We start from the raw sequence: 25,827 nt of genomic DNA, 5'->3' as shown, positions 1-25,827 counted from the left end.
CTGTCTCTTCAAAGCTGTTTTCTCACATACACACATACCTGCGTACGCTACGTGAGCCACACGGACCCCTGTTGTTCACGGCAAAAGCCAGTTATGCTAATATGTCTCCTCACTAAGCGTGTCAAGACGTGGAAGCGGGATTTGCATAAAGTGGATTTCAAGCATGCACTCACACACGCGCACACGCGCACACGCACACTGAGACAGTCATCTGGTCTATTGAAAATAATCACTCTTCAGACTATGAGGAATACGCATAGGGTGTCAGGCATTAAAAGACAAGAACATATATGATGTTTATGTAAAAGCAATTTTTGCAGTAATGATATAAGCCAAACTTCATAACAGTTATGTACAAAATCATTGTAAATGATATTACAAGCTATAGAAGCTCACACGGGCAAAAGTTACAAAATGGACAGCAGGCAGCTGACCGAAGAAGACGTCTGATGACCTGGATAAAGTACAACACCTACAGCTGCACGGTGCTGGTGCCAGAGGTTTTCATTAGCTGCATGCTGTCGGCTCGCTTGCTTTTCAGGCAGAGTGCTCGTCGCCACAGTTTAATCCTCATTTCACCACATGTACTCACGTGCACAAACACACGCACGTATGCAGTACTTGCAGCACCAGCACACCATTGTGGGTTTCATCAGATGTTTCACTTATTTATTTCTCTCCCTGTTTTCACTTTCCCGGCATCTATGGGAAACGACAGATGGACAGAAGGGGGGGAGAGCAGGAGAGGAGGAGAGGAGGAGGGTGGGGAGAGTAGAAATCTGCCCCAGGAAGAGAACGAACAATGTTTTCTTCGTTCTTTCTTTCTTAAATCTAAAGTGAATCTAAATGTTGTGCCGCCATATGCTGATCTGCAGCTGAATGTGCCATATGCTCAGGAATTCATCACAAACACAGAATGGGACTAAATATTAAGTCAATTCAAAGAGAACTGCCAGAGACCTTCGCGCTGTAGCTCTGGTGAGCACAGCTGGGTAGCTGTGAAATAGTTTTTATAAAGTGGACTAGGATTGATGGGTGAGAATACATTTTGAATGTGGCCTTGTGCTTAGCTGTCGAGGTGAATAGACAGAACAAGGCCTTCAGAGGTGTAAATAAATGGGTGAAACAGTAAGTAAGCGATGCTTTTAAGTGGCTACGAGATTGGAACGGCAAATATTTCATACCTACACAATGTCCCTCTCAAAGGACATTGTGTTTATAATCTTCGTAGAATATCACATGTTGTTTATCCACATATGGGGTTTATAATATATAGTAATTAAGCCGGGATGTTGCAAAGCTCCAAACCAAGCAGGTGTGCTTTGCAGCGGCGTGTAATTAAGTTTGAGTGCACAAGTTGTTGATCTAAAAGGCAACAGCTGATGAGGATGCTGATGTAAGATCCAATTCCGTTTTGATTGGAGATCAGACGTCCACTTCTCTTTAAAAAAGGGCCCACGTGTATCAGAAACATGCAAAGATTAAAGGTGTTTGTCCTTCAAAGACATTCACTTTATTGCAGCTTTATTAATAGATCATAATATGTTTCCTTTCTATCTGTGATGATGTCACTGATTTCATGTCACAGCTGTCAATAGAACCCTTTCTAATCTGTAATTAAGATAATCTCTGCCACTGAAAGGCCTAAAGATTTATCCAGTGCGTGTTTATTATTCCTTTAAAGAAATTAGAAATCATAGAAATGCATCTTTTTTTCTCCAATATTGCTAATTGAACCGTCTTTGACTTCTCTCTTTGGCCCAATGCTGAAGCAAACAGCTGCATGCTGTTATGTTCAATGATTGTGTGACCTTCGGATGCAAGTTACAAGTTGAAATGCAGAAATAGTATGAAATGCATATACCTAGAAAAAAATGTGAATTTCAAAAGGAGGTTTTTCAAGTCAACTGTGGTGGTGGTGAGGGGGGGAGAGGGGGAGAGAGGGGGGGAGAGGGGCTGCCCCAAAGGCCTCGCCTTGATCGAGGGTGGAGGTATGTGCACTGAGCTGGTATTTTAGTTCTCTCTCTCTCGCTCTCACATGCAAACACTCGCACAGTCAGACAGAATGATGGGGGGGGGGGGTTTCTTCCCACAGATGTGATGGGGGGTTCATTTGTGTGCATGTGGTAAACGAGCCCTCTTGCCGCACGCACACACACACACAGCGTGCACAATCGCACTGCCAGGGCCCTGCCTGTCTGCCACGGGTGTCAGTACATCTAAAAGGTCTCAACATAAATGGGATTAATGCAGTCTCTCTCCCATCGGCAATCATTAAGCATTCTGTTTAAAGCGCAAACACACACAAAATAAACGCACTTCCACTCTCCCCTGCTGCAGTAAATTATTCAAAGAAGGAAAAAAAGAGACACTGAGATGTGGGGGGAAATACGAGTGACTGCTCCAGGGGGTTGGAGGGGGAGGGGGGGGGGGGGGTGATCGGATAGGCGGATAAACAGGAATACAAGGGGAAAGAAGGAGAACATGAAAGAATTGTTTTAGAGCCGAGGATCCCAAAATGCAAGCGGCTTTGTCATTCAGGAGTGCTGCCCGCTTCCTCGCTCGCTCTGTTCTCTCCGTGTTTTCACCCTTTTCGCCCGTTTCTTCTTTCTCTCACCCGTCCTGTCTCATTCTCTCCTGACGCGTTCCTCCCTCTCTCTTCAACGTTCTCCTCCCACCTCCCTCCCAGTTTAAAATCCCTGCTCGCTTTTTGCAGCACGTTAATAGCTATTGACTTCCCACTGAGAGCAATTTGGCAAGGAGAGCTTATTTTTCTTCTCTTTTCAAGTTGTTGAACTTTTGAAAGCAGGCATAGTTTTAAGTCCTTGTTTGTTCGCCTCGACTGCTGTAGATAGCAGGCAGCACGGATCTCTGGCAAACGATTCGGTCATGGCAGGAAAAAAGAGACAAGGAAAAAGGGTTGTAATATTTTGAATTTCGATGCAAAAAGTTTACTTTTTGAATGAATTGGATATTGCCTTTGGTTGGGCATTCAAAGGTGTTTGGTAACAGTATGAGGAGTATTAGTATCTACGAAAGCCGTTTATCTTTGAATCTTTTATAAAAGACAACAAAGCTGAATGTGAATGAGTATAGCAGCTTGGATTTTACAGGCAAGGCCTTTCCATCACCATCAATGAGTCTGTACAATTATGAAAAAGTGAGGATTACTCTCAGATGGTATCGACATTGCTGGAGTCTCAAAAGGAATATGAATAATGTGTTTGATGAAAATGTAATGAAAGGAAATCCCCGCTAAGTTTTTTCTCACTGCTATTCAAACATAACACCTCTGTCTAATAAAGACGTTGAGCCACTGCAAGCAGACGCAGATAACTTTGTCAAACTAAGTTTGTTTTTAATTACTATACTCTTTATTAATGTAAATTTAGTTATTACTGCATGTGGTATATTTGATTAAAGGAAGCACAGTAACTAGAGTAACACACAAGCTTCAATAACTATATTTTCTTTAAAGAACCAGTCTTTAAAAAAGTAATAATATACCGTGAATTCTTGTTCATCACAGCCTTGTCATTCGTATTACAAACATAAGGCTGACAGTGAGATTGAACACTTAAATGTTGCATCCTCCTGTCTTTTTCTATTCACTAATTAGTTTTTGTAGACATGATCACTGCAATTGTTATTGTTTTCTATTGCAATTTAGAATGGTTTTAAGTTAAAAATCAGTAACACAAAAATCTAAATACAGTTAGATCAGTTTTTAACAATATAAAATGTAAACCATCTGTTTTTGGTTTTGCCCTGACAGAGGAATGCTGGTGCATAATCAACCCCTTCTTTGCATTTCCTTTACATTTTTCTCTTCGCTTTCTATCACTCTAAGCTCAGCTGACGTCAGTCTGTGACAAACTAACTCATTTGCAGTGACTTCTTGCAGCATAAACAACCAAAACATTTTGCATGGGAACATAAAATCTAGCTAAAAACAATCTTCAGGAAAATGTTTGATAAGGTACGATGACGGATGTATTTTCTACAATGTACCTCACTAAGTCAATATGACTTTTTTTTGTTTACCTCACATCTTTTCTCTCAAACGTTGTGTTGAACTCTACATTTTTTTTCTCCACTACATGTTCCTGTCCGGACTGTAAAAAACAAACACATTTTAATGAGAATTTTCAGAGAGAATTAATTGGTTCAAAAAGCCGAAAGAGAACTAACGTATTATTATTGTGCACATACTATGTATCCTTGCTTCTTTTATAATATTGCTTTGGGTTATCGTGTCCATATACAGTACTGTATCAGTCCTTGTCTTTCCCCCCTCCCCCTTTCATCAAAGTGAATGAACAAGTAGACGTTCTGATTAACTTTACATGTAATATGCAGCCCCACTGATATGAAATACATGGAAATAATTCCTACTTTTTTTCCAATTAGCTATGACTTTGCTGCGGTTAATTACATTTCTCTCGGTTCAAAAGCCAGATGGAACCAGACTTCTAAGTCTAGATATATATTCCACTTATCTGTCTAACGGTTATTTATGAAGCCTCAAGATGAAACAGCAGAACTCTTTTTTTGCTAATACATGGCTTTTATTCAGATTTTAAATCTTTAAATCTTGTTAACAAGTGCCTAAAGCGCAATTGCTTTGAATTCCAACAGGTGAATTTGTGTACTGCCATAATATATGTATATTTATATACATATATTATGGGAATAGCTTGTTGTAGTGAATGAAAAACATGTGGATCCAGGTCAAAGGTTATTGCATGCCAGTTATTGCATTCGGTTTTCCTTTTCTTGGTCTCTCACTGTCGTATAGTGAGAGACTATCAAATCAATCAGAAAACTCATGAAAGTAGCCCCAGAGTTGAGAAAAAGTAGAAGTGTACCTTGAGTTGAGGAAGCACGGTGAGCCCTGTCCGTGACAACCAGAGTCTCCAGCTGTGAGCTTTGATGAAATATAGTGAATACATATATGTAGTAAATAATAAGTGATGGGGGCTGTAACATCCACACCGTCCTCTCATTTCCATCCCCATCTTCCCTTTCGCCTTCTTTTCATTCATAAGTAATGGTACACAGTGAGACTCATCAATAAACTAAAGCACTCCTCTGTGGAAAGAGTATCAGGCTCATAAATGTTATCATTACCTCCAATATATATCACTGTACGCCATCATATATGTGTGTGCAGGCATGTTTGTGCCCGTGTGTAGGAGAGCCAGAGGAAGAGAGAGCCAACGACCCATGATTGAAGTTTTCCTCATTTATATTTCATTGTAAATGAACTCACATGGGTAAACATGGTGAATGTGAAGATTTCTTTGTTAACATCAGCGGAAAACTTCACCTCATTGTGGCTCGGAGCTTTCTCACACTCTGGACCGAATATTTACAACGACATTGTGCCAATGTGATGACCGTGTTTGTTCCCAAGTATTGTTTGATTTACTGGATTAAATTAGGACATGGATGGGGGGGGCTTAGTCTAGATGGAAAGCTCTGCAGCCTACTTGGAGATTCTTGTTTACGAGCAATAATCAACCTTTTTTCTGTTTGACCACATCTCCCTACATTACTTCATCACGTACCTTTAACACACAAACAAATGACCCCTTAGTTAAGAGAAACGAGACATAGAGAGATAAGACAATGCTGGTGTCAGCGTGGAAGGCATATCTGTTATTTTATTTTAAGGAATTGATGACAATAAGGCAATCTTTCCTGATCCAAATGCAGGTAGTTTTTCATCATATTTGCAGTCTGCAGAAAATGCTTGTGTTAGTTGCTTTTACAAAAGTGTTTTTAAAATCCTGACAGATGACCAATTTTGACTTTGAAAGGATTTTGCAAAAGCTTGACTCACAGTAAATGTTTTCACAAGATATTGACATTAACCTAAGATGCTAAACCGTTTGAATTAACGGGCCCCTTGATTCAATCATTCCTAATGGTTGTGCACACGTTTTGCATTTAAGATCTTTGTCATCTCACTAACTGGGGAAACAAATCTTAAACGCTGATTCTTGTTGATGTGTCCTTGAGCAAGAAACCGGATGCCCTGCCTCTGGGATGCCACAATTAACTTAATTAAATTTTCACCATCCTGTTAAAACACGTATATGTATGCACATCTGAGAAACACATCTCTAATTCTATGGCCACGTAACATTTTTTTAGAAAAAAACAAAACCTAAAATAACACCATAAAAATAAACAACTGCCTTTTGCGAACATTAGCGAATAGAAGTTCACGGGGTTCGCGTTAGACGTATTGGTGGTCGAGGGGTTAGAATCCGAGAGAGTACTTTGAACATATTAATTAATAATCCATGGCTGAGTCTTTACTGTATGAGGGATTTGATGGGATGAGTAGAACCGGGGGGCATCATGGGAAAGGATGAAGGAAGATGACACACTTCTTCTTAACTATAAACACATTAAAATGAAATGACTCCATTTCTTTCATTCAAGTCTATCGTCAAACTTTCTCGCGATATCTCGTGGACTTTATGCTACTGGTGATTCAAATGTTTATATTGTATTGAAGATTGTCTTTAATGTCTGTTCCAAGATGACACTCTTAGATAAACGTTCACTTCTCAATTTACTGATCCAATCCATCAATACACTATGACTATCTTCCTTTTTAATTAATATTCAATATCATTCAGTAAAGTTTCTATCAGATTTGCGATCCCTTTTTCGCGAGCCCCTTTCTGGATCTAAAAAACACCTCAGCCTTACACTCCACAAGACAAACACTATCTTAAATAATCATCAAATGCAGCCCATTACCCCGATATCACATGGAAAAACACCTTGAAGCCACCACGCCACTATAGCCAATTTAATTTCCATATGCTTATGCTAATTACCGTGAAATAATCAAGCTAATTTAGAAAGATGCAAATGCGTTTGGGGTTGGGTTCATTAGTAAAGGGGGCAAGTGAATGTGTGTGTGTGAGAGAGAGAGAGAGAGGTGGGTTCTATTGTGATGTGTATGGGGAAAGCTGAGCTGTAATGGAGAGCAGATTATGTGCCTAAAAACTGCATGGAAAACACCGGCCGTGCCACTTTTATCCTTTTACCCAGAATGCTCGGGGAGGTCGCGCTCCTGTCACGCTTGCTGTTACTAAGCAACCAAAAAACGTGCGCCGCGATGACAACGACAATGAAGTTATGGTAGCTTAGCCGTAAGTCGCACTGACTAAATTAAACAAAAAGCCAAAATAAAGATGAATGGATTTCGAGCACCATTAATCCCTCTCAGTATATTTACTACTTGATTAGTCTGTGTCAGTTTGTGACTTTTTAACCACGTGCTTCAATGAAAAAGGTGAAGCAGGTAAAACTTTACAAAGTCACATCGTAAAGCTCGTGGAAGCTGTTAATCATTCATCATTTTAGATGCATTAAAATGATTAAATCCTCCATATATTTACTTAATTGTTCTTTAGCTAAGAAAGAAAATATATATCTTCCGACTCATAATGTGACGTGTGGTGCTTGCTGCAACCTTCTGAAACTATTTACTTAACTTTATTTGCACATCTGCTGCACCCGTAAAAATATGTGCTTTGGAACGCCGATGTAGCTCTCTCCCTTTTGATCGTGCCTCTCGCCGTTGTACATTGACAACAGTGGATTTGAGGAACACCAAAAACGCTGGCAAGTAAACTCTTCAAGGTACAAGTACGCACAGACTCCTACTCTGCATTTATTTTCTGATTCTCACTAAAATTATACTTTTTTAACCAGACAAAACTTGAAATTGAATATGTGTTTCACAGAACAAGGTTGTGGATAGAACGTATGTAATGAGATGAAACCTATATGTCTCTATTAATTAAACATCTTAATAAGAAGCTGGATACTCACATTACACACCGACAGCTCTTCCTCATTATCCTCATTGTAGTAGAGCCCTAGTGTGTTCAAACACATGCATACAAAGATGCACACACACACAGACACAGACAGACAGTCGTACTCTGCCTGGTCCCTAAAGGCCAGGCTTCGGTGCCACTGAAGGTTGTAGCAATTAAAAACTTCATCCTCTAGTTCTGACAAACATGATGAATTTGTACTACCAGAGCAGTAAGTAAGTAATTCCTACAGCCCATAATATGTCGTTTTCTTTCTCTCTCATCTCATGCTTTGCTGTGACATGATATCTTGAAGAGAAATGACAAAACTGACGTATTTTTATTTTGTCAGGATTGTTTTTTTTACTTTCATGTTACAGAAAACCAAAAACATGAAGTTGTGATTAGACCAACTCTGTTGGAGCATCACTAAATATGGACCACAACTTCCAACATGCTGTACTCATCACAAACATTCATGCTTCACACACCTTTCAACGTTAGAGTCTTGGCTACAGTCTCCACTTATCCCTTTAAAAAGGGGTTAGGCTTCAAATATGTTATGCAAGTGAATCCAGAGATTTGCACAGGGCGTTGCTTATGTACACTTTTTCTATTAAAGCTAGTAGCTAAAAACTAAAATGTGACACCAAATCGCTATCCCAGGCAACGAGGAGGAGTGTATGGAGGAGCGTTGGAGGAGTGTATGGAGGAGCGTTGGAGGAGTGTATGGAGGAGCGTTGGAGGAGTGTATGGAGGAGCATTGGAGGAGTCTATGGAGGAGCATTGGAGGAGTGTATGGAGGAGCATTGGAGGAGTGTATGGAGGAGCATTGGAGGAGTGTATGGAGGAGCATTGGAGGAGTGTCAGAAGCGTCACTACATTACAAGCTTCTCAATGACTGCCGTCTTTACACTCAACGTGCACCAGTTGATACGTAGATACAGCTTCTATAATCATGACGGAGGCTCGGTAGTTTTACTGAACTTTGTTGTTCAGGTTTATTGAACAAAACACAGCGGCTAAATACAACTTTTTCTGATTTACATTTTTGTTAAGATGGCGTCATGAAAACTAGAACAGATCCTGTTTTCACCCTTCACAATAAAACACTTCCGTTTCTTCAAATTAAAACCACATGGCACCCTGCAATTTGGAAACACGACTGCACCCATGTTACAACCAACAATCAATGCCCAATGTCCAGAACTGCAAATAAGTCACAACATCCTCCCGCCCAATGAACAACTGTTCATACGTATCAAATTGACCTTTAACCTATTTCTAATGGGTATAGTAACTGAACAGGCCTTCTTAACACGCTGCCTGTAGAAGTGCAAACATTACATGAACGTATGAGGCCATCTCTGCCTGGAAAGACCTCTACGAGTCTACCCATCTTCCATGTCTGTCTGGGTGTGTTGTCCTCCCCAATGAGAACAACATCTCCTACTTTAAGTGCTGTTGGAGTAGGAGTGTCCACTTTGTGAGCGGATTTCAAGTCCAATAGATAGTCTCTGCGCCAGCTGTTCCAAAAGCTGGTCAAAAGTCTCTGCTGGTATTTCCACCTTTTACCAAGCTCCTCACGGTTTGCTGTGAGCACCTGAGCTGGAGAAAGAAAAGTCTTTGGTGGCAAGGAAGTCAAGCGTTTACCAACCAGGAAGTGTGAAGGGGTAAGTGGCTGGGGCTCTAATACATCACTATGTACATACGACAGAGGCCTAGAATTCAACACTGCCTCAACCTCAGTAAGTACAGTTGTGAGTTCCTCAAAGCTCAAAGAGGCTTTTCCCAGTACCTTCTTTAAGCATGTTTTAACAGATCTCACAAGCCTTTCCCAGAAGCCCCCCCACCAGGCAGCCCGCTCAGCAATGAACTTCCAGGTGATCCCTTTCTCAGTAAAAAACTCTGTGAGCTTTGAACCTTTAATGTTTTGCCATAACTCCTTTAGATCTTTGTCTGCTCTTTTGAATGTCTTCGCATTATCAGAGTAGATGATCTTACATAGCCCTCGTCTTGCAATGAATCGCTTTAAGGCTAGTAGAAAGTTCTCTGTAGTCTGATCTGAAACCAACTCCAAATGTACTGCTCTCGTTACTGCACATGTAAACAGCGTGATGTATGCCTTTACTGGTTGCCCCTTAGATCTAACATACAAGGGTCCTGCAAAATCTACACCTGTAACTTCAAAAGGAGGTGACTCAGTTACTCTATCTCGAGGTAAAGGAGCGGTAATCTGCTTTGCTGCTTTAACCTTAAGTTTTCTGCAAATGTAACAACTTGAAACAATGCGTTTTACAAGCTGTCTCCCTCTCAAATCCAGTAATGTTCTCTGAGTTGAATCAGTGTATCTCGTACACCAGAATGCATCACCTTTTCATGACATGAATGAACCAATAGCTCAGAGTACTTGTGATTTGTTGGTAGTACCCAGGGGTGCTGTTCTCTGAAACTAAAATCAGAGTGGTGTAGTCTTCCCCCAACACTTAGCAGACCATTTTCATCTAAGAATGGTTTCAAGTCTTTGATTTTAGAGTCTCTTTTCACATTTAGTTTTGACTTTAGCTGGGACATTTCAGAGCTAAAACAGCGCTCTTGCGTAGCCTTTACCCAGTACATTTCAGCTGCAATCAGCTCTTCTGAGGTTAACTCTCCCTGAACCCTTTGACAAGACCTTGTGTTAGTTACAAAGCGTTTTACCCATGCAGTGATTCTTAACACAGTCTTAAGCCTGCTGTACCTTTCTAAGTTCAACAGAGGTACCGTTTGTTCAGCGCTAGTGAATTGTACAACAGTCTGATACTTAGATTTCAGTTCAGTGTTTACCTCATTCACCACATTGTCATCATCAATGTCCAGCTCCCTTTCAGCTGTGGACAGTGAAGCTGGTCCGCTCCACCACAACTGGCTCTCAATAAGACTCTGTGCATGCTGACCTCGTGTAGGTAAGTCAGCAGGATTCATTTTACCAGCACAGTGGGACCACGTCTCCGGGTTTGTGAGCCCTTGTATTTCAGTCACTCTGTTGGCCACAAAGGGCTTCCACCGCTGGGCAGAGCTGCGGATCCAGTGAAGAGTGATCATCGAGTCCGTCCACATTTGAAGTTGGCTCTTCTCCATGTTCAGTGGTTTGAGAAAACTGTGTCCTAATCTTGCTCCAATAAGTGCACCCATAAGCTCCAGGCGAGGTAACGTCATTTTCTTTAGGGGTGCGACTCGCGACTTAGAGGCCACAAAGCTTGTAACAGTCTCTCCTTGTTTGTTTTTTCCTTGTAGATATGCCACAGCACTGTAAGCCTTTTCACTTGCGTCACAGTAGACATGCAACTTCACCGTGTGTGACTCTTGCTGGATCTCAATGTGGTACCACCTGGGAATAGCCATCAGGTGGAGCAGTGGTAGCTCCATACACCACTGTTCCCATTTTTCAGTCAAATCAATGGGTAATGGTTCATCCCAACTGAGCCCTCTCTCCCACATTTCTTGGAATAGGCACTTCACTCTGATAGTAAAGGGAGTGAGAAACCCAATGGGGTCAAATATGCGAGCCGATGTTTGTAGAACACTTCTCTTTGTGTTTTCTTTGTCCCGTAAAATGTCAATGAGTCCCTTTTGATCAAACACAAAATCATCTCTCTCTGGTCTCCAAACGAGTCCTAGCACTTTGAGCACGTTTCCACAGGACTCTGTATCTCCAGTCAACTCTACTCCAGTCTCCTTCCACATGGCTCTCAAGTCAGGTGAGTTGGTAACCCATTTGCAGAGGTCCATACCTGCCTGAGCGAGAATGTCTTTTGCTGTTGTTGTCACATGTAGAGCTTCCTGCACAGTAGGTGAGCTTGAAATAAAGTCATCTACATACAGAGAGTCACTGAGGATCTGTGCTGCCTTTGGTTGTTCTGTGTCAAATAGTTTGAGGTGTTTTCTGATGGTGGCAGCAAGCAGGAATGGGCTGGGAGACACTCCGAAAACCACTCTGTTCATTCTCAGGACACATACCTCATTCTTGCAGTCTTTGGTTGGGGGTCCATGCATCCACAGGAACCTAACAGCATCTTTATCCTTTTCTGCGAGGGAAATCTGAAGAAAAGCCTTGGTTATATCAGCAGTGAAGGCAATCTCATGCAACCTGAATGTGATGAGTACCTCTAGCAGGTTTGGGTTTAGATTAGGCCCTGTGTGCAAACAGTCATTGAGGGATGGGCTGTCTGCATCATGTGAGGACGCATCAAATACCACTCTCAGTTTAGTTGTGGCCTTGTCCTCTCTTACAACAGCGTGATGTGGCATGTAATATCTTACAGTCTCTTGGTTCCCTGTCACTGTTTTGTCCTCTAAAACCTCCTCACAGATCCCTTGCTGCAGGTAGTCCTGTATTACGTTGTTGTACCTGGCATACAAGGCTGCATCGGTTTTTAGTTTTCTCATAAGGCTCTCAAAACGTCTCTTTGCTACCTTAAAGTTGTCTGGAAGCTGGTCTTTGTCAGATCGCCATGGTAACTCAACTTGGTAGCGTCCATTTTCGAATGTAGTAGTCTGTTCAAAGCTTTGTAAAATGTCTGAGTCCTCTCGGCTCTCCGCCTGTTTGTTTACAATGCCCAGGGACTCGACCTCCCAGAATGCATGTAACTGTTTGGAAATCTGGGTCTCTTCAGTCAAACTTATGTGCATGCAAGTGGTTTCTGTAACGCTGGAGGTAGTCACTGGCCCCTGCAAAGCCCATCCAAAAATACTCTCAACTGCCACTAGTGAATTTGTGACCTTTTGGACCTTTCCAGTGACTGCTTGCCAGTAGTAGTCTGCTCCTATTAACACCTGCAACTCTTGATCGTTAGCACCTTCTAGTGGAAAGTCTGCAAGTTGAAGCCCTCTTTTCTTTATCTCTGCTTGAATGGGCTCGCTTGGGACCTTTATCACAGCACTGCACACCTGAGGAGTCTCTACAGCTTCAATCTCAAGTCTCTGTTCAGTGTTCCACATATTCTGGAGCTCAACTCTCACAACATTGCGTTTCTCTGTTACAGGAGAGGTGGAACCAAAAACATGGAGATTTAGTGTCTCTTGCCTTACAACTGGGAGTCCTAAGGCTCTGACGACGTTTCTGTGAATGAAACTTCGCTGGCTGCCTCCATCCAATAGACAGCGTGTTATCTTCCTCTCCTTTGGTCCTACAGTCCATGTCTTAACTGTCTGAAGTAGTACTGTGTTCTGAGTATTGGTCTTCACCTTTACAGGGCTTGTCAATGACGACAACACAGCTTCTGTATTTTCACTACTATTGGTAGTGTTAATATCTAGCTTGGCTTCAGACTGCTCACAAACTGACAAGTGGTGTTTCCGGTTGCATAGGCTGCACAAAACCTTTACTCTGCAGTATTTTGCAATGTGTTTTGGGCCTAAGCAGACATAACACCGTCCAAGTTTTCTCAGTTTATCCTTGCGTGCACTTACTGTATGGTCGGAACAGTTCTCTGGTTTGTGGTCGCTACTGTCACAATACACACAGGTCCGGGGCACGGCACTGGCGGTGTGCAAGGCGGTCGCTGACGGGACACTCCACTTTCTGGGTTTATCGCAGGCGTAGGATGGCTTACCCACATTCTTGTGTTGTGGGCTCGGATCCTTCGATGCATGGCCTGGTCTTGTAAGCTGAAGCGCTCGTTCTCTGCTTTGCACCTCATTTTGTAGAAACTGAATCAACTCTGGCACCTTCCATTCGTTGGTCGCGTTTGGTTGGCGGGTGTAGGCGAGTGCGATGTCCTCCGGAATGAGCTGCAGTAGCACTGGACAAAGCAGGCAGCCGTACGTGTCACTCTGGACTCCAAGTGACTCCAAACTGCGTATCTGGATCTCACATTCATCATACAAGTGCCTCAAAGCTGTAACATCGGAAGATCTTTTAACAGGGTTTAAGTTCAGTAATTTGGACATATGGGCACTTATCACAATGTCCTTTCTCCCAAAGCGGCTCTGGAGTAACTCTATTGCAGCATCGTAGTTGGCATCTGTCATTGTAAGCCCTGCAATAGTTCTAGCAGCTGCTCCAGTCAGGTAGGATCTGAGGTAAGTAAACTTGTCTGTCTTGCATAGTACCTCATTTCTGTGAATAGCTGTTTCATATTGTGACCAGAATTCCTGCCACTGGCTTATTTCACCATCGTACTTTGTTATCATTAGCTTAGGAAGTTTAACAGTTTGTCTGGACTGTGATGTAAATGAACCGCTGCTCCCATCGCTCACGCGCACTCTCGGGGTGTCTCTGATGGTTTCCTGATGCCCGATGGCGGTGGTGGCGCGAACCTTCCAAGTGAGAACGCGGTCCATGTAATCCAGTGTGCTTGAAATCTCCGTGTCCAGATCGTCCGTGGACGTCACATCTTCTATGCCCTTGTCCAAGTCCAATAAACTGTCCTCCTTCGATGATAAAACTGCCAGAAACTCGCGTAGTTTGTCAGTATCTGGTCTTTCCTTCCCCACCTCGTCCTCTAGGCGGGTTAACAGCCTCGTCGTAGCGGCGCGAATAGTCGCCCGCTTCCTTTTCAGCCGCTCGAGTCCCTCCGTCATGACGGCTGCTAAACCGAGCCGTTAGCTGTTCACTTCGTTCGAAAAAGTTCTTAAAGTCCTTACATCCCGGGTTTCGGCACCAAATGATACGTAGATACAGCTTCTATAATCATGACGGAGGCTCGGTAGTTTTACTGAACTTTGTTGTTCAGGTTTATTGAACAAAACACAGCGGCTAAATACAACTTTTTCTGATTTACATTTTTGTTAAGATGGCGTCATGAAAACTAGAACAGATCCTGTTTTCACCCTTCACAATAAAACACTTCCGTTTCTTCAAATTAAAACCACATGGCACCCTGCAATTTGGAAACACGACTGCACCCATGTTACAACCAACAATCAATGCCCAATGTCCAGAACTGCAAATAAGTCACAACACCAGTGGACATTGGTTTTGTTATGTGGAATATGTTAACATGTGGATCCCACATGGTGACATTAAGGTCAAATTTTGATCTATAACTTCTGTGAGAATTATGACCAGAACATTATGACCAAACATTATCAAAAATGTCCGTGTTCAGAGTGTCATTGCTGCAAATAACCTGAATGGTGATCCGTTGATGGCATCCAGATCGTCTCCTTCAGTTTGGAATAATTCATCAGTCTAAAACTCTTCCCCTAATGCAACCCATCGTTAAACAATCAGAGCTTGTTAGGCCTCTTGTTTGTTAATCAAGCACTTGCTTGTTAACTGAGAGATGAGATAATAGACCTCCAGTGTGTGTGTATAATTTTGGGGGCTGTCTATCTGCCTGATTGTTTATTGCTTTTAAATTTCAGTCATTGCTGCAGCGGTTTCTCTAATTGGTTTGTTTGCATTGCCTAGCAACATCCCTAAAGTTTGACTCAGTCAGGAGTTGGATGTGTTTTCCAATCAGTTATTTATATTTTTTTGTGTTTTGTTAAGTCTCCTACAATACTCCAAGTTTTCTGGGTTAGGTTTATGGTATCACGGCGCTTTGCACTGCCAAAGAATAAAAACAAACCTGCTTCAAGGTTCTTACAGTGAGACAAAATTCTAGTGTTGAATTTTAAGGTCATTCTCTTTTTAATCTCTTGTTTTCCTCTGGTTTGTATCTACAATAACATTTTAATCTGACACCCCGCCTTTCATTGTGCACTGGCTTTAAACATGAACTCCAAATTGTGTTGATGAGTATCACATGATGTGTTTCCGTAAGGCCTCTTTGGGAAGGTGAATGAGTCTGCACGTTATACAAAAGAAGTATTCCGCAATCCACCCAGATTATCAATCTCCTCAACACCAACATCAAAGGTTGAGAAAGCCTCCACGTTACGCGTCAGCCTACATAAAGTCCTCAATCCTAAAACAAGGGAGGGTTTAGAGGGACCGGTAAGTCGCCTTTAAAGAGAAAACAGTGCTGACAAATCCCTGTCGATGAAAGCATCGAACACGATCAGTCCGGATTGTATCAGTATTATCTAATATGCCGTTAAACAAACACAGAAACCGAGTCCGAGAGAGAGCAGGAAAGCGTAACACTTTGAACATTCCTTGGTTTGTTGAAATCATTTCATTACGAGCCAATGGGCAAGTGTGCTGCATCTGTTAAGATGCTTTGAGGCCTACGATGGCTGAATGGTTACACGAGAGCGTTTCAATGTTGCAGCAGGTAATTCGTGGCGCGTTGGCCTAAAGCCGGCCGCAGAGCACTGCCAGATGATAAAGAACACGGATTTAGTCAATGATGTCTGTTCTTGTCAGCAAAGCCCTTTTCTCTCTCTCAGGATTTTGTTTTTCTAAGAGGCTCTTAGTGGGAAATTGTCATGTTTTCATGTCAAAGGCGTGCTTTTATCTGTTTGCTTTCCATGGTGCTTAAAGTTGTTTACAGTGCCAGGGGCGCTTTCGGTCTGTGTGTGTGTGTATTTGTGAGAGTGTGTGATAGAAACACCTCACCACGGATGATGCAAGAAGGAGGAAATCTGACATCTGGGCCTCGGTGTATCACTGTATCACGTACTGAAATGCTCCGTGCCGAACGCAGGACAAATCTAGCAGTGGCCGACTTATCTTTGATCACGAAAAGCTGCCATTGATTCTCAGCCAAATGTTGACATTAAATGAGTCAAATGTGTAGATGACCTTTCTGGGTCTCCCAGAGCGGCGCAGGGGCCAGGTACAAAAGCTGGAAGAGTATGTGGTGGAAATTATTCCTCCTTGACATTTCAGAGACCTCGGCACGCGGCTTTTTAACATTCCAGTCAAGGCACGAAGAGAAATGTCACCTTTTTTATTTACTTGAGGGAATACACCAATTAAACGTGACTTTAAGGCCGGGCCATGATAGTTCTTCTCCAGCACTGCCGTGCCCCTGAGCCCACACACACACACACACACACACACACACACACTATGTCAATGACCTCTCATCCTATAAGTGACATTTTAAATATTGCTTATTCTTGACCCTGTTGCGTTAACCTTTTTACACAGGCAATTTACAATTATTCTCTGTAGCTTTCTGAAATAACTGCACTGACCTGTGGAATAAAAGGGTTGGACTTTTGTTTTTGTTCGAGGGAATACTCTTTCTTCACCTGCAAGCGGTCCCGTTCCAGGGCCATGTCAGCGGGAATAGCAAGGAATGTGTATTCCTATCATCCTGTTGTGACAACAGAAAGTATTTTGGGTGTAAATTGGCCGAGGGCTTCCGACATTTGGTCCGTGGAGTCAAATTCAGCAGTTACTGTAGACTTATCTGCTTTGACATACAGCGTGTTAGATGTCTAAGTTTGCTATATGTAAAAAGTGGTCCCAAATGTAAGTTTAAAAATCATGAATGATGCACAGTATTTAATATGACTTCATTATATATATTTTCTCTCGTCACAACCACAGCCAAGGAAGTCCCACGCCAGAGTTTATTTTAGCTGCAATGATTCCCCATTATCCAATGATGCCTGTGTTTGTTACCTTATTGTTGTCTCAGCCCCCCCCCCACTCCCCTCCTTCCCATTATTGTTATTGCCTCAAAGTAATCAATTAGTATCTTATCAGTCGCCATAAGTTATATTAATAATAATCATAGAAGATCACAGAAGACATGGTCATTATCTCAGTGACAAAGAGGCATTTTTAGGTAATCCTACAGTCTCTGCCGTGCTACTCGGTGTACTTGGCAATGACTTGTTTTAATTAAGCCTTTACACCTTCAATGTAATTGAATTTGAAGGTTTGTCCCACCTTATGACTGGTACTGTATGTAAAAATGTACAACTTTATGCAAGAAACAGCAGATCAAAAATAACTGATGCAACATATTAACTTGGACAGGAAATGTCTCTTAAGCACATGGGATCTTCATTTCTACCCCCCCCCCTCCCCTCTCTCTGTAATTAGGGCTTTTTCAGTATTTCCAGCAATGTTTTCATCAGTGTACAGCTTTGCCAGCCTCGGCTGAGAGCGAGGAAGAATGAAGCGGGGGAAAAGGGGGGGAGAGAAGGTCCTCTGTGGCTTTTAATAGTTCTCGTCTCTCCCCTGGACTCTCCTTTAATTGCTCTGCTCTGCCTGCAGGGTCATCATTACTCTGATCAAGTGCAACTCTGTTTTTCACTGCTTTTCATGAATATCATTTTCCAAAACAACTGCTTTGAGGTTTTTCAAGCAGGAGATCAAATTGGATCACCTACTCATATGTAAATGTAAGAATGTTCTTGGCATTAGCAGGATACAATATATTTAATATGCAGGGCTTTCAAGTCTTCAATAAATCCGACACCCAAAACACTTTGAAGTGTTTTTTTTTCTTGCTTTAATCAAGCAAAATGCCTTTTGAGGTTTTGACAGTCACTGGTGGGGTCAGAGAGCATAGATTAGTTCTGCAACTAAGTGAGATTGTAGGTCCCAAAATCCTCATGTTTGTATCTTCCTGATAAAATGGAGCTCAGCTCCCCATGCCTTCCTTTCTAATTGCTCTGGCCTGTCTCTCGGGTTATTATTGCTCTGATCAAGCGCAACTCTATAATAGTCCTGGTTTTCCACAATAAAAGAGGTACTGAAGTTTACGATGTTTGTGGGAATTATTACCAATTGTATTTGAAGAATACAAGCATAGTGCAAAAAAAGGGAAAGGTAACATTTCATTCTTCATTGAGGGAACAAGTGCTGAATCCGACTGTTCAGAGCAATCAGAAAAGGCTAAATCACATAGATCGGAACGGTGTCCACTTTTCATTTATGTCTTGACTTAAACTGGTTATTCAAAAAATGTTTTAAAGGAATATGTGGAGCAAGAGGGGAAATGTGGAGAAGAAATGCAGTTATAAAAGATAGAAAGATAGAAGTTGTTTTAGGTATAAGATCTCGGTCCACCATGCTGACTTTATACTGTAAGGGGCTAAAGTGTTTGTTCAGAGAGTGCACTTGCTCTTCTCAATTCAAAGATATTCATTTCGACATAACCTATTGATTTCTTGCAGATAAATAATGTCAAGTCTTGGCATTTGAGATCACATAAATATATATCGCCAGAAAGGCTGTTACGGTGAAGCTGTCATATTTGAGGCCCCTTACAAAAGTATATGCCATTTATTATAATATTTTAACTTGATAAGAATCTTTGAATGCAGGGGGGAACAGAGTGATCTCGGGGCTAATCTACAGCAAAATGAAAAAGCCACACAGACGAGAAGAAGAAGAGTAAAGTATTAGAAAATAAAGATTGTTTCTTAATCCTGCTTTAATTCAGAAACTATTTGGCACATAAACAGCATATTGTAAGTAAGTGAACTCCAAGTCGGTTCATCACTCCTGCTTTAAAATATACATGACAGACTGCATGTTGTTGCCAATCGGTAGTCGGTTCCATAAACTTGTTGTAATGTGCAATCTACCATGCAGGAGATGTCAAAGTAGATCTTCATATCTGGAGAGGCGTATCCTTCACTTCTTTTCCCTTGATGTTTTCTCATTGTACTTGTCTCAACAGTGTGGTTCTGAATGCAGCTTTTAGAGACCAACTCTCTGAAACTTCATTAGTATCTCCAGAACACAACTTGCTGGGCTGCTCTGGATCCCAGGTACAGCGTCCAGGACAAGACCAGCAGTTTGATCCGCTGGATCTTCTAGTGCACGTGGATGTACGCTTGGGCAAGACACCCCAAATGGCGAAGCTGTGCCGAAGGATTCATTGGTCCTGATGGATTGGTGGCACCTTGTCACTCCTTGCCACTAGTGTATGAATGGGTGTAAATATGTGTCTCTATTTTAATTGGTTCTTGCACCGTGTGGTTCCCATGTAGAAAGGTTTTGTGCTTGAACATTACATTTTCTTCTTAATTTGTGGTCACTTCATTATCACAGGGGGGAATAATACACATAAACAAAGAATGTTAACAGTTGACATTTAACGGCAAGAAGAAATATTTAATATGAGGACTATAAATGATTGAAACGATTGCCCTTAAGGTTTATGAAGCTGATGAAATGTATAACTTTTCATTGCCCTTTTGTTGCCAGGGCAATATATTTGTTTACCTTCGGTCAGCATCTGCATTAACAGACCATCCAACAGGAAATACAAAGGGGCCCATTGATGTTGTCAAGTTTGAACTACAAATAAGATTTAAACTTTTGGTAATTCTAACAATTTAAATATGTCAATCTGAGAGAAGTAAATCATTGTCTGAATCTTTCTTGGGAATATACACGCACACACACACCTTTAACAGCCAGAGGGATCTCAAGGAAAAAATGTCAATAAATCCAAATTTAAATTGAATCTGACAATCGCATCACTTTCCCTCCGGTCAATCTGCCACTCGTATTGGTTTTCAGGAGGTCAGGGTTCATTCACAGGAATCCTATTTTGTCAATATTTCCCAGTGTACTCTCCAGTCAGCATCTGGTGTGTGTGTGTGTGTGTGTGTGTGTTCCCGGCAGACTCGCTACCGGCCCTGTTTCGACAACGAATCCATGTACAATCCAACAGGGAAGAGAGTCAGTCTATCGATCCAAAGAATGGGAGGCATCAAAAGATCCTTAGGAGCAGGAGCTGAAAGGAGCAGCGATGGCGAAGAGTATGTACGTGTGTGTGTGTGTGTGTGTGTGTGTGTGTGTGTGTGTGTGCAGGAAAGACATCACAGGGTTTTTTCTTTTTATTAAGCAATACTTTGGTTGTGGAATATCCTTTCAGGAGTTGTTTCATATTTTGTTTACAATAAACACAGTGTCTTTGCTCTGCGTTAGATGCTCACATTTTTCATTTTTTTACTGGAAAAACCACCAGCGCAACATTTGTTTTTTTAATTTGGTCGGCTGAGGGAATGTGAGATGCTGTAATACCCTGGCAACACACACTCATACACATTGATCCTGGGTTGAGCTATTTGCCAAATCTCTGGGTAGCAACATGGGCCCTCTGCCTAAAAGTGTGTTTGTCTGTGCGTGAGAGTGAGAGAGTGGTACAATAATAAAGCACATTTGGAAAAGGGCACCACCAACACGGCACTTCCACTACTATTTTGTTACATCAACTAGGTTTCAATCCCGTCCTCAACTAATGCACGTAAACACGTAATCGCTTTTACACGCCCTCACACACACACAAACACACACACACACACACACACAGCAGAAGCTGCCTGTACGATCCACTGAATCACTAAAACACAGGGTGAGCACAAGCACGACTTACTGTGCTTGCACCCTGAGCTTTGCCACTAAAAGTTATTTTGTTTGCCAAACGGCTCCATTAAAGGAATCTGGAGGAAGTGTTTTACTTTTGTCACGACAGCCGCACTGTAAATGTTCCCTATTGATTCTTTTTTTGTCTCATTTACAGATCAGGAAGCAACAAATTCGGAAGGAGACTACCAGACATGAGAGGAATACTTTTTCCAATTGGACCATGTGTAGATCGGTCACCTCCACTGTTTACCGTGGGAATAAATATCAGTACAAATAGGGGAAGAACTCTGGTATTCCAATTGCATGGCATCACTTTGATCCTCATTTGATCAGATTAAATGTCAATGTAAACCCCAAACAAATGTTTGTCTTTGTTATTGTTGTCTATAGTAGTTATTTGCAAAAAAACAAACAATTCAAATTAATATTTAATAGGATCATTATGATTACATTAAAATAATCTTGGCACGTGCTTTTAAATTTATACTAAGAGCGGCTTAGAAAAACCCATTTCCAAGATTACATTTAAACACATCATGATAGCTTTGCTCCGATTCTTATTTCTACTAGAGCTTGAACAAATCAACCCAACCATTGTAGATCAGCTGTTTACTTCCTAGTTGTTGGCAGACAACCATCAATACATAATTTTCCTACTTTGACAATATGGACCCAGTGTGTCTCAAAGCTGGCGGAGCGACAATAAATTACATGTAATCTACTTGTACAGATGTAAATTCCCTTACAACTTTTGCTGCTTGTAAAAATACATTTTTGTGTATTTGTTCTGTTAACAACACACTCATTACGACTGTTGTTAGTTTGTGTTTAGCTGACTCAATTTGTTGACTGATGCAATACAAGGCAAGACTTACTGTTGCTCTCACGCTGTCTACATTTATATACAGCCCACAGACACACACACACACACACAAACACACACAGAGGCATTTAGTCTGTTACCAGCTACAAAAATAATACATATTAAAGCTATATTTTAGTATTTTTTCGATCTATATCCTGATAAATTGAGGCAGTCTGCTTGACCCGAGCAGATTTCTGTGTGTTTTCACATATGAATATGTGTGTTTATTTAAGGAACTGGCCGTGTAGACGTCCTCCCATTTTGCCCCCCTGCCTTCTAATTCATCTTCCATATGGATGACACCAACAGTCCTGAATACAATATGGCTCCAAACAGGCACATGGCGAGTGCACGCTGGGTCAAAACTAGACAAATGCGCGCACACACACACACACACACACACACACACACACACACAAAAGGGGATGGCAGACGGGACCAGGGTAGTGCATCTGCTGTTTAATTAAAATGAGAGGGGGCCCACAGACAAGGCCTGGATCCGAATGGGGCCCATGTGGACACACGCATACAAACACAGACCTCTGCTGTTGGTTCACGAGGCAGACAACTGTCCCCTACTGCAAACGTGAGAGACAGATAGGTGGAAAGGAAGGACGGACAAAACATGGTAAGAAATACAAAATAACACACACGGATAAAGAAGGGCATAATGTATTAAACCGAACAATCAAATCTGTTGTACAATTTGACGTGCATTCACTACAAAAATGATTTTAAAAAAAAACACTTGTTACATAACAACGTTACAAATAGGCAGACTGAGGTCAAAGGCCAGCGTGGCCCAGTAAACGTTGCCTCCAAAGCTGGACATTTCTTACAGGCCGGCCCAACCTTTTTTACCTCACGGATCGTTTTCATGTCAGACAATATTTCACGGACCGGTCGACAAGGTTCGACGGGGGGGAGAGTGGGGGGGGGGGGGGGGGGGGAGTAGTAGGTGCGCGCTCTGTGTTCGCAGGTGGGCGAAACTGCCGTGCACGGTAAGAGGACAATTGTAAACGTGAAGAAAAACGCCTGGTGACGCGTGGGGAATAAGTCAGAGGGACGAGCGCACATAATTACGAGAAAATCCATTTGAATCAATTTTCAAATACATATATAAGCTTTCTGTGGTGAGGCCCGGTACCAAACGGCCCACGGACCGGTGGTTGGGGACCACTGTCATAAAGAACGTTAGAGAAATACAGGGTTAATGATCTGGTGCGGTGCAGTAATCTCAGGCAATAAGGGCGTAATCTCAACATTTCAGTGGGCTGACATGAAGACATCGATCTACAGAGCAAAGGGATCACTTCTGCTGTTTCGGCGTTTGAATCAAATCTCTCCTTTGGTCTCGGTCCTCTTGCTTTGAGTGTAGAATATAACCACCCTCAGGAAATCACACAGAACAGCATCAATGCCTTAATAATGTGGTGGATATTAGTTTATTGTAATATTGTAATAATATTGTACAATTGCTTGTCACTGGGTCAGGGTTTCATTTCCTGCATTAGAGACACAGTCAAGAGCCAACGTATATTGATATGTATTCTAAAAGCAGCATAACACGCCGCAGAGTGTACTGTATAATGTCATTTAAATGGAGCTTCCTGTTCCTCCAGTGGATCATAAAACGCTGAGTTTGAACTTATTTGGATCCATGTCTAAACAATGTAGAAAGTGGACATATAAACGGTATATATATGCGTATTCATGTAAACGTGCGTTTCCCTGGTGTAACGTGTGTGCAGCTGAATCCAAAGGGTCTCTCTGGGGAACCAGAGCGAGCAGGACCCCATATATCTACCGTGACTAACAGGATTAAACCTGACTGGGTAGGGAGAAAGATAAAAAAAAGAGTGTGGGGGCTGTGTGGGGGGAGAGAAAGAGGAGGAGAAATCAAGTTATCTTCTCTCCTACACATCGGAGGAAGAAAGCAGCAGTAAAAGAAATAAGTTAGGAGTACCAAAGAGAGGTGGCCAAGATGAGGAGGGTGAAATGATCAGAGAGGGACGATCGGTCCGTCTCAGACGATGGGGAAAGCAGTGTCCTTATGTGTGTGTGTGTGTGTGTGTGTTGCATATGTAAACCTTTCAAAGGTAGTTTGTGTAAACCTGTGACTGCCGCTTCTTGTTCTACACGGCAGACTGATGCTCCCTCCATTAGCCCCGCGGGGCATCCACCTAACCCCTCCCCAGGGCAATTTAAGAGCAATTTAGCAACGCATTTACACTTTAATGCCTTTAAAACTACCACGCGTACCCAGACACACACACACACACACACACACACACACACACACACACACACACACACACACACACACACACACACACGTAGAGCAGGGAGCATGGGAGAAGAAAGCAAAGGTCAGCAATGTGCTGTTACTAATCGTACAGCATCTGATAGATTAATATTTTAACCATATTGCTCAAATAGAAAGAGGAGGAGAGGGAAAGAGAAAGATGGAGGACGATCTGAAGCCCCGTTCTTCATCATCCCATACTGGGTAAGACGTGTTCACCACAACCCTGTCCTCTGCAACGGGAGTCACGCTCAGCTGGGTTAATAAATTAACACAAGAATTAATTTACCACACGTATTGAAACCTCACGTAACCCAACATTCGGGGATGTTGCAGTACTTGAAACGCGTTGTAGGCTACCAAAATCTTCTGGGCATGTTTAGGTTAGATTTCTGCTGGGATTTTGGGCTCCAAAGACGGTTGTAAGAGAGAATTTGCACAGAGAAGGGCAGAAATTAATCAAATTTGCCCACCAATGCATTTAGTAGTTGTTACTACATTAGAGGTCCCATGGGTGAGACTGGCGTAGCAGATGGGGAAAATCTAAATAAATGATCAAACAGGAGAGCATGATTTCCCAAAGTGCTACTCACTTATGAAAGTATATCAGGACCATCAGTAAATTTCACAGGCAACAGGAGCTGTGACTTTATCCAAATGACATTTTTAAGGCCTGACACACGTCGCAATCGCAGATTTTCAAAAATTCAAAGGCTCTCCCCACATACAGTATTTTCCGGGCTCTTAAAAGAGGAGCTTTTGAATATAATACTGTAGCACAATAGACAGAAAGGGAGAGAGTGTCGTTCAGCAGGGCATCCCTGATTCCACCGGTGTGACATTCACTCTGCCAAAGAGCCCGACGGGGGAGAGAGGACGGCGTAAACTGCTTCCAGAGGACGGCTTTAAAAGATGTAAATGGAAGCGAATGAGGAGAGGTGTGATCTAGTCGACCGCGCTGGAGTCCCACGTCGATACAAAGCAGAGAAAGAGACAAGTAAGTGGACAAAGGATGCTGTAGTCACTCTGCTGCAAGGTGCTTCAGGATTTCTTCTGTTCCGCCCTCATTTTTTGTTCAATTATTTTTGATTTTTTTCTGCCCACTGTGTAGTATGCTGGCGGTTATGAAATGTATACCCCTTTGGAATTTCCGTAAACTCTTCTGGTTGCTAAAAGAAGTCAGATTGTGTAGAAATATATGTGACAATTATCATACTTATCACTTGACTTATAATCTCAGTCAGAGTTTCGGGTCTCAGTGTTTAGTGTTTTTTGTTTCAAGTCTTCCTCGTAGTGATATTCCATTTCTCTCGTTATGGTCCCATTAAGATGGGTGATGAAACAGTGTATGCCTTAAGGCGTGGCTACCTTGTGATTGACAGGATCACTTCCTGAGTCACTCTTAGAGCTTGAACAATTTCAGTTTGTTACATCAACAGTAACGGATAGTGAATGCTGCCGTGCGGTGACTCTAAAGGCTTTTACAATAGACCCGGTCAAGGGGAACTGCGCCGTGACGGGAGAGAGGAGGAGATCAGGCGGCGGCAGCAGGGGGGCGATGACACGAAGCGGCGGTCGAGTCAGACGGTTC

The 25,827-nt window shown here is 42.2% G+C and overlaps 1 protein-coding gene and 1 long non-coding RNA gene across 3 annotated transcripts in view; one reads left to right on the top strand and one right to left on the bottom strand.

Annotated features, from left to right (window-relative positions):
• Positions 1-21,428, top strand: part of LOC120810107 (uncharacterized) — a 36,234-nt gene extending 14,806 nt beyond the window's left edge. The window contains exons 3-5 of the long non-coding RNA XR_013453862.1: positions 19,367-19,457; positions 20,320-20,456; positions 21,221-21,428. This is a non-coding gene — a long non-coding RNA (uncharacterized LOC120810107). The remainder of the gene's footprint in view (positions 1-19,366; positions 19,458-20,319; positions 20,457-21,220) is intronic.
• On the bottom strand, positions 8,821-14,795 carry LOC144389715 (uncharacterized). Of its 2 annotated transcripts, none has more exons than XM_078095313.1 (2): positions 13,299-14,795; positions 8,821-11,927 (listed from the first exon to the last, which is right to left on the bottom strand). In XM_078095313.1, exons 1-2 carry the CDS (start codon positions 14,409-14,411, stop codon positions 10,161-10,163), a joined length of 2,880 nt encoding a protein of 959 aa, XP_077951439.1. In that variant the 5' UTR covers positions 14,412-14,795; the 3' UTR covers positions 8,821-10,160. The 2 variants fall into 2 exon arrangements, with proteins under 2 accessions (XP_077951439.1, XP_077951440.1); XM_078095314.1 differs by having other exon boundaries at positions 13,442-14,795.
• Positions 21,429-25,827: the final 4,399 nt, after the last annotated feature.

Source organism: Gasterosteus aculeatus, chromosome 20 (genome assembly GCF_964276395.1).
Source record: "Gasterosteus aculeatus chromosome 20, fGasAcu3.hap1.1, whole genome shotgun sequence".
NCBI lineage: Eukaryota > Metazoa > Chordata > Actinopteri > Perciformes > Gasterosteidae > Gasterosteus > Gasterosteus aculeatus.
Note: the sequence above shows the minus strand (reverse complement) of the source record. Positions and strands in the feature narration are given on the sequence as shown.

Coding starts and splice junctions, on each gene's coding strand:
- LOC144389715 (XM_078095313.1), bottom strand. CDS start 14,411: ATGACGGAGGGACTCGAGCGGCTGAAAAGGAAGCGGGCGACTATTCGC. Junction 11,928..13,298: donor AGAACTGTTCCGACCATACA/GTAAGTGCACGC, acceptor GCTTTTCTTCAG/ATTTCCCTCGCAGAAAAGGA.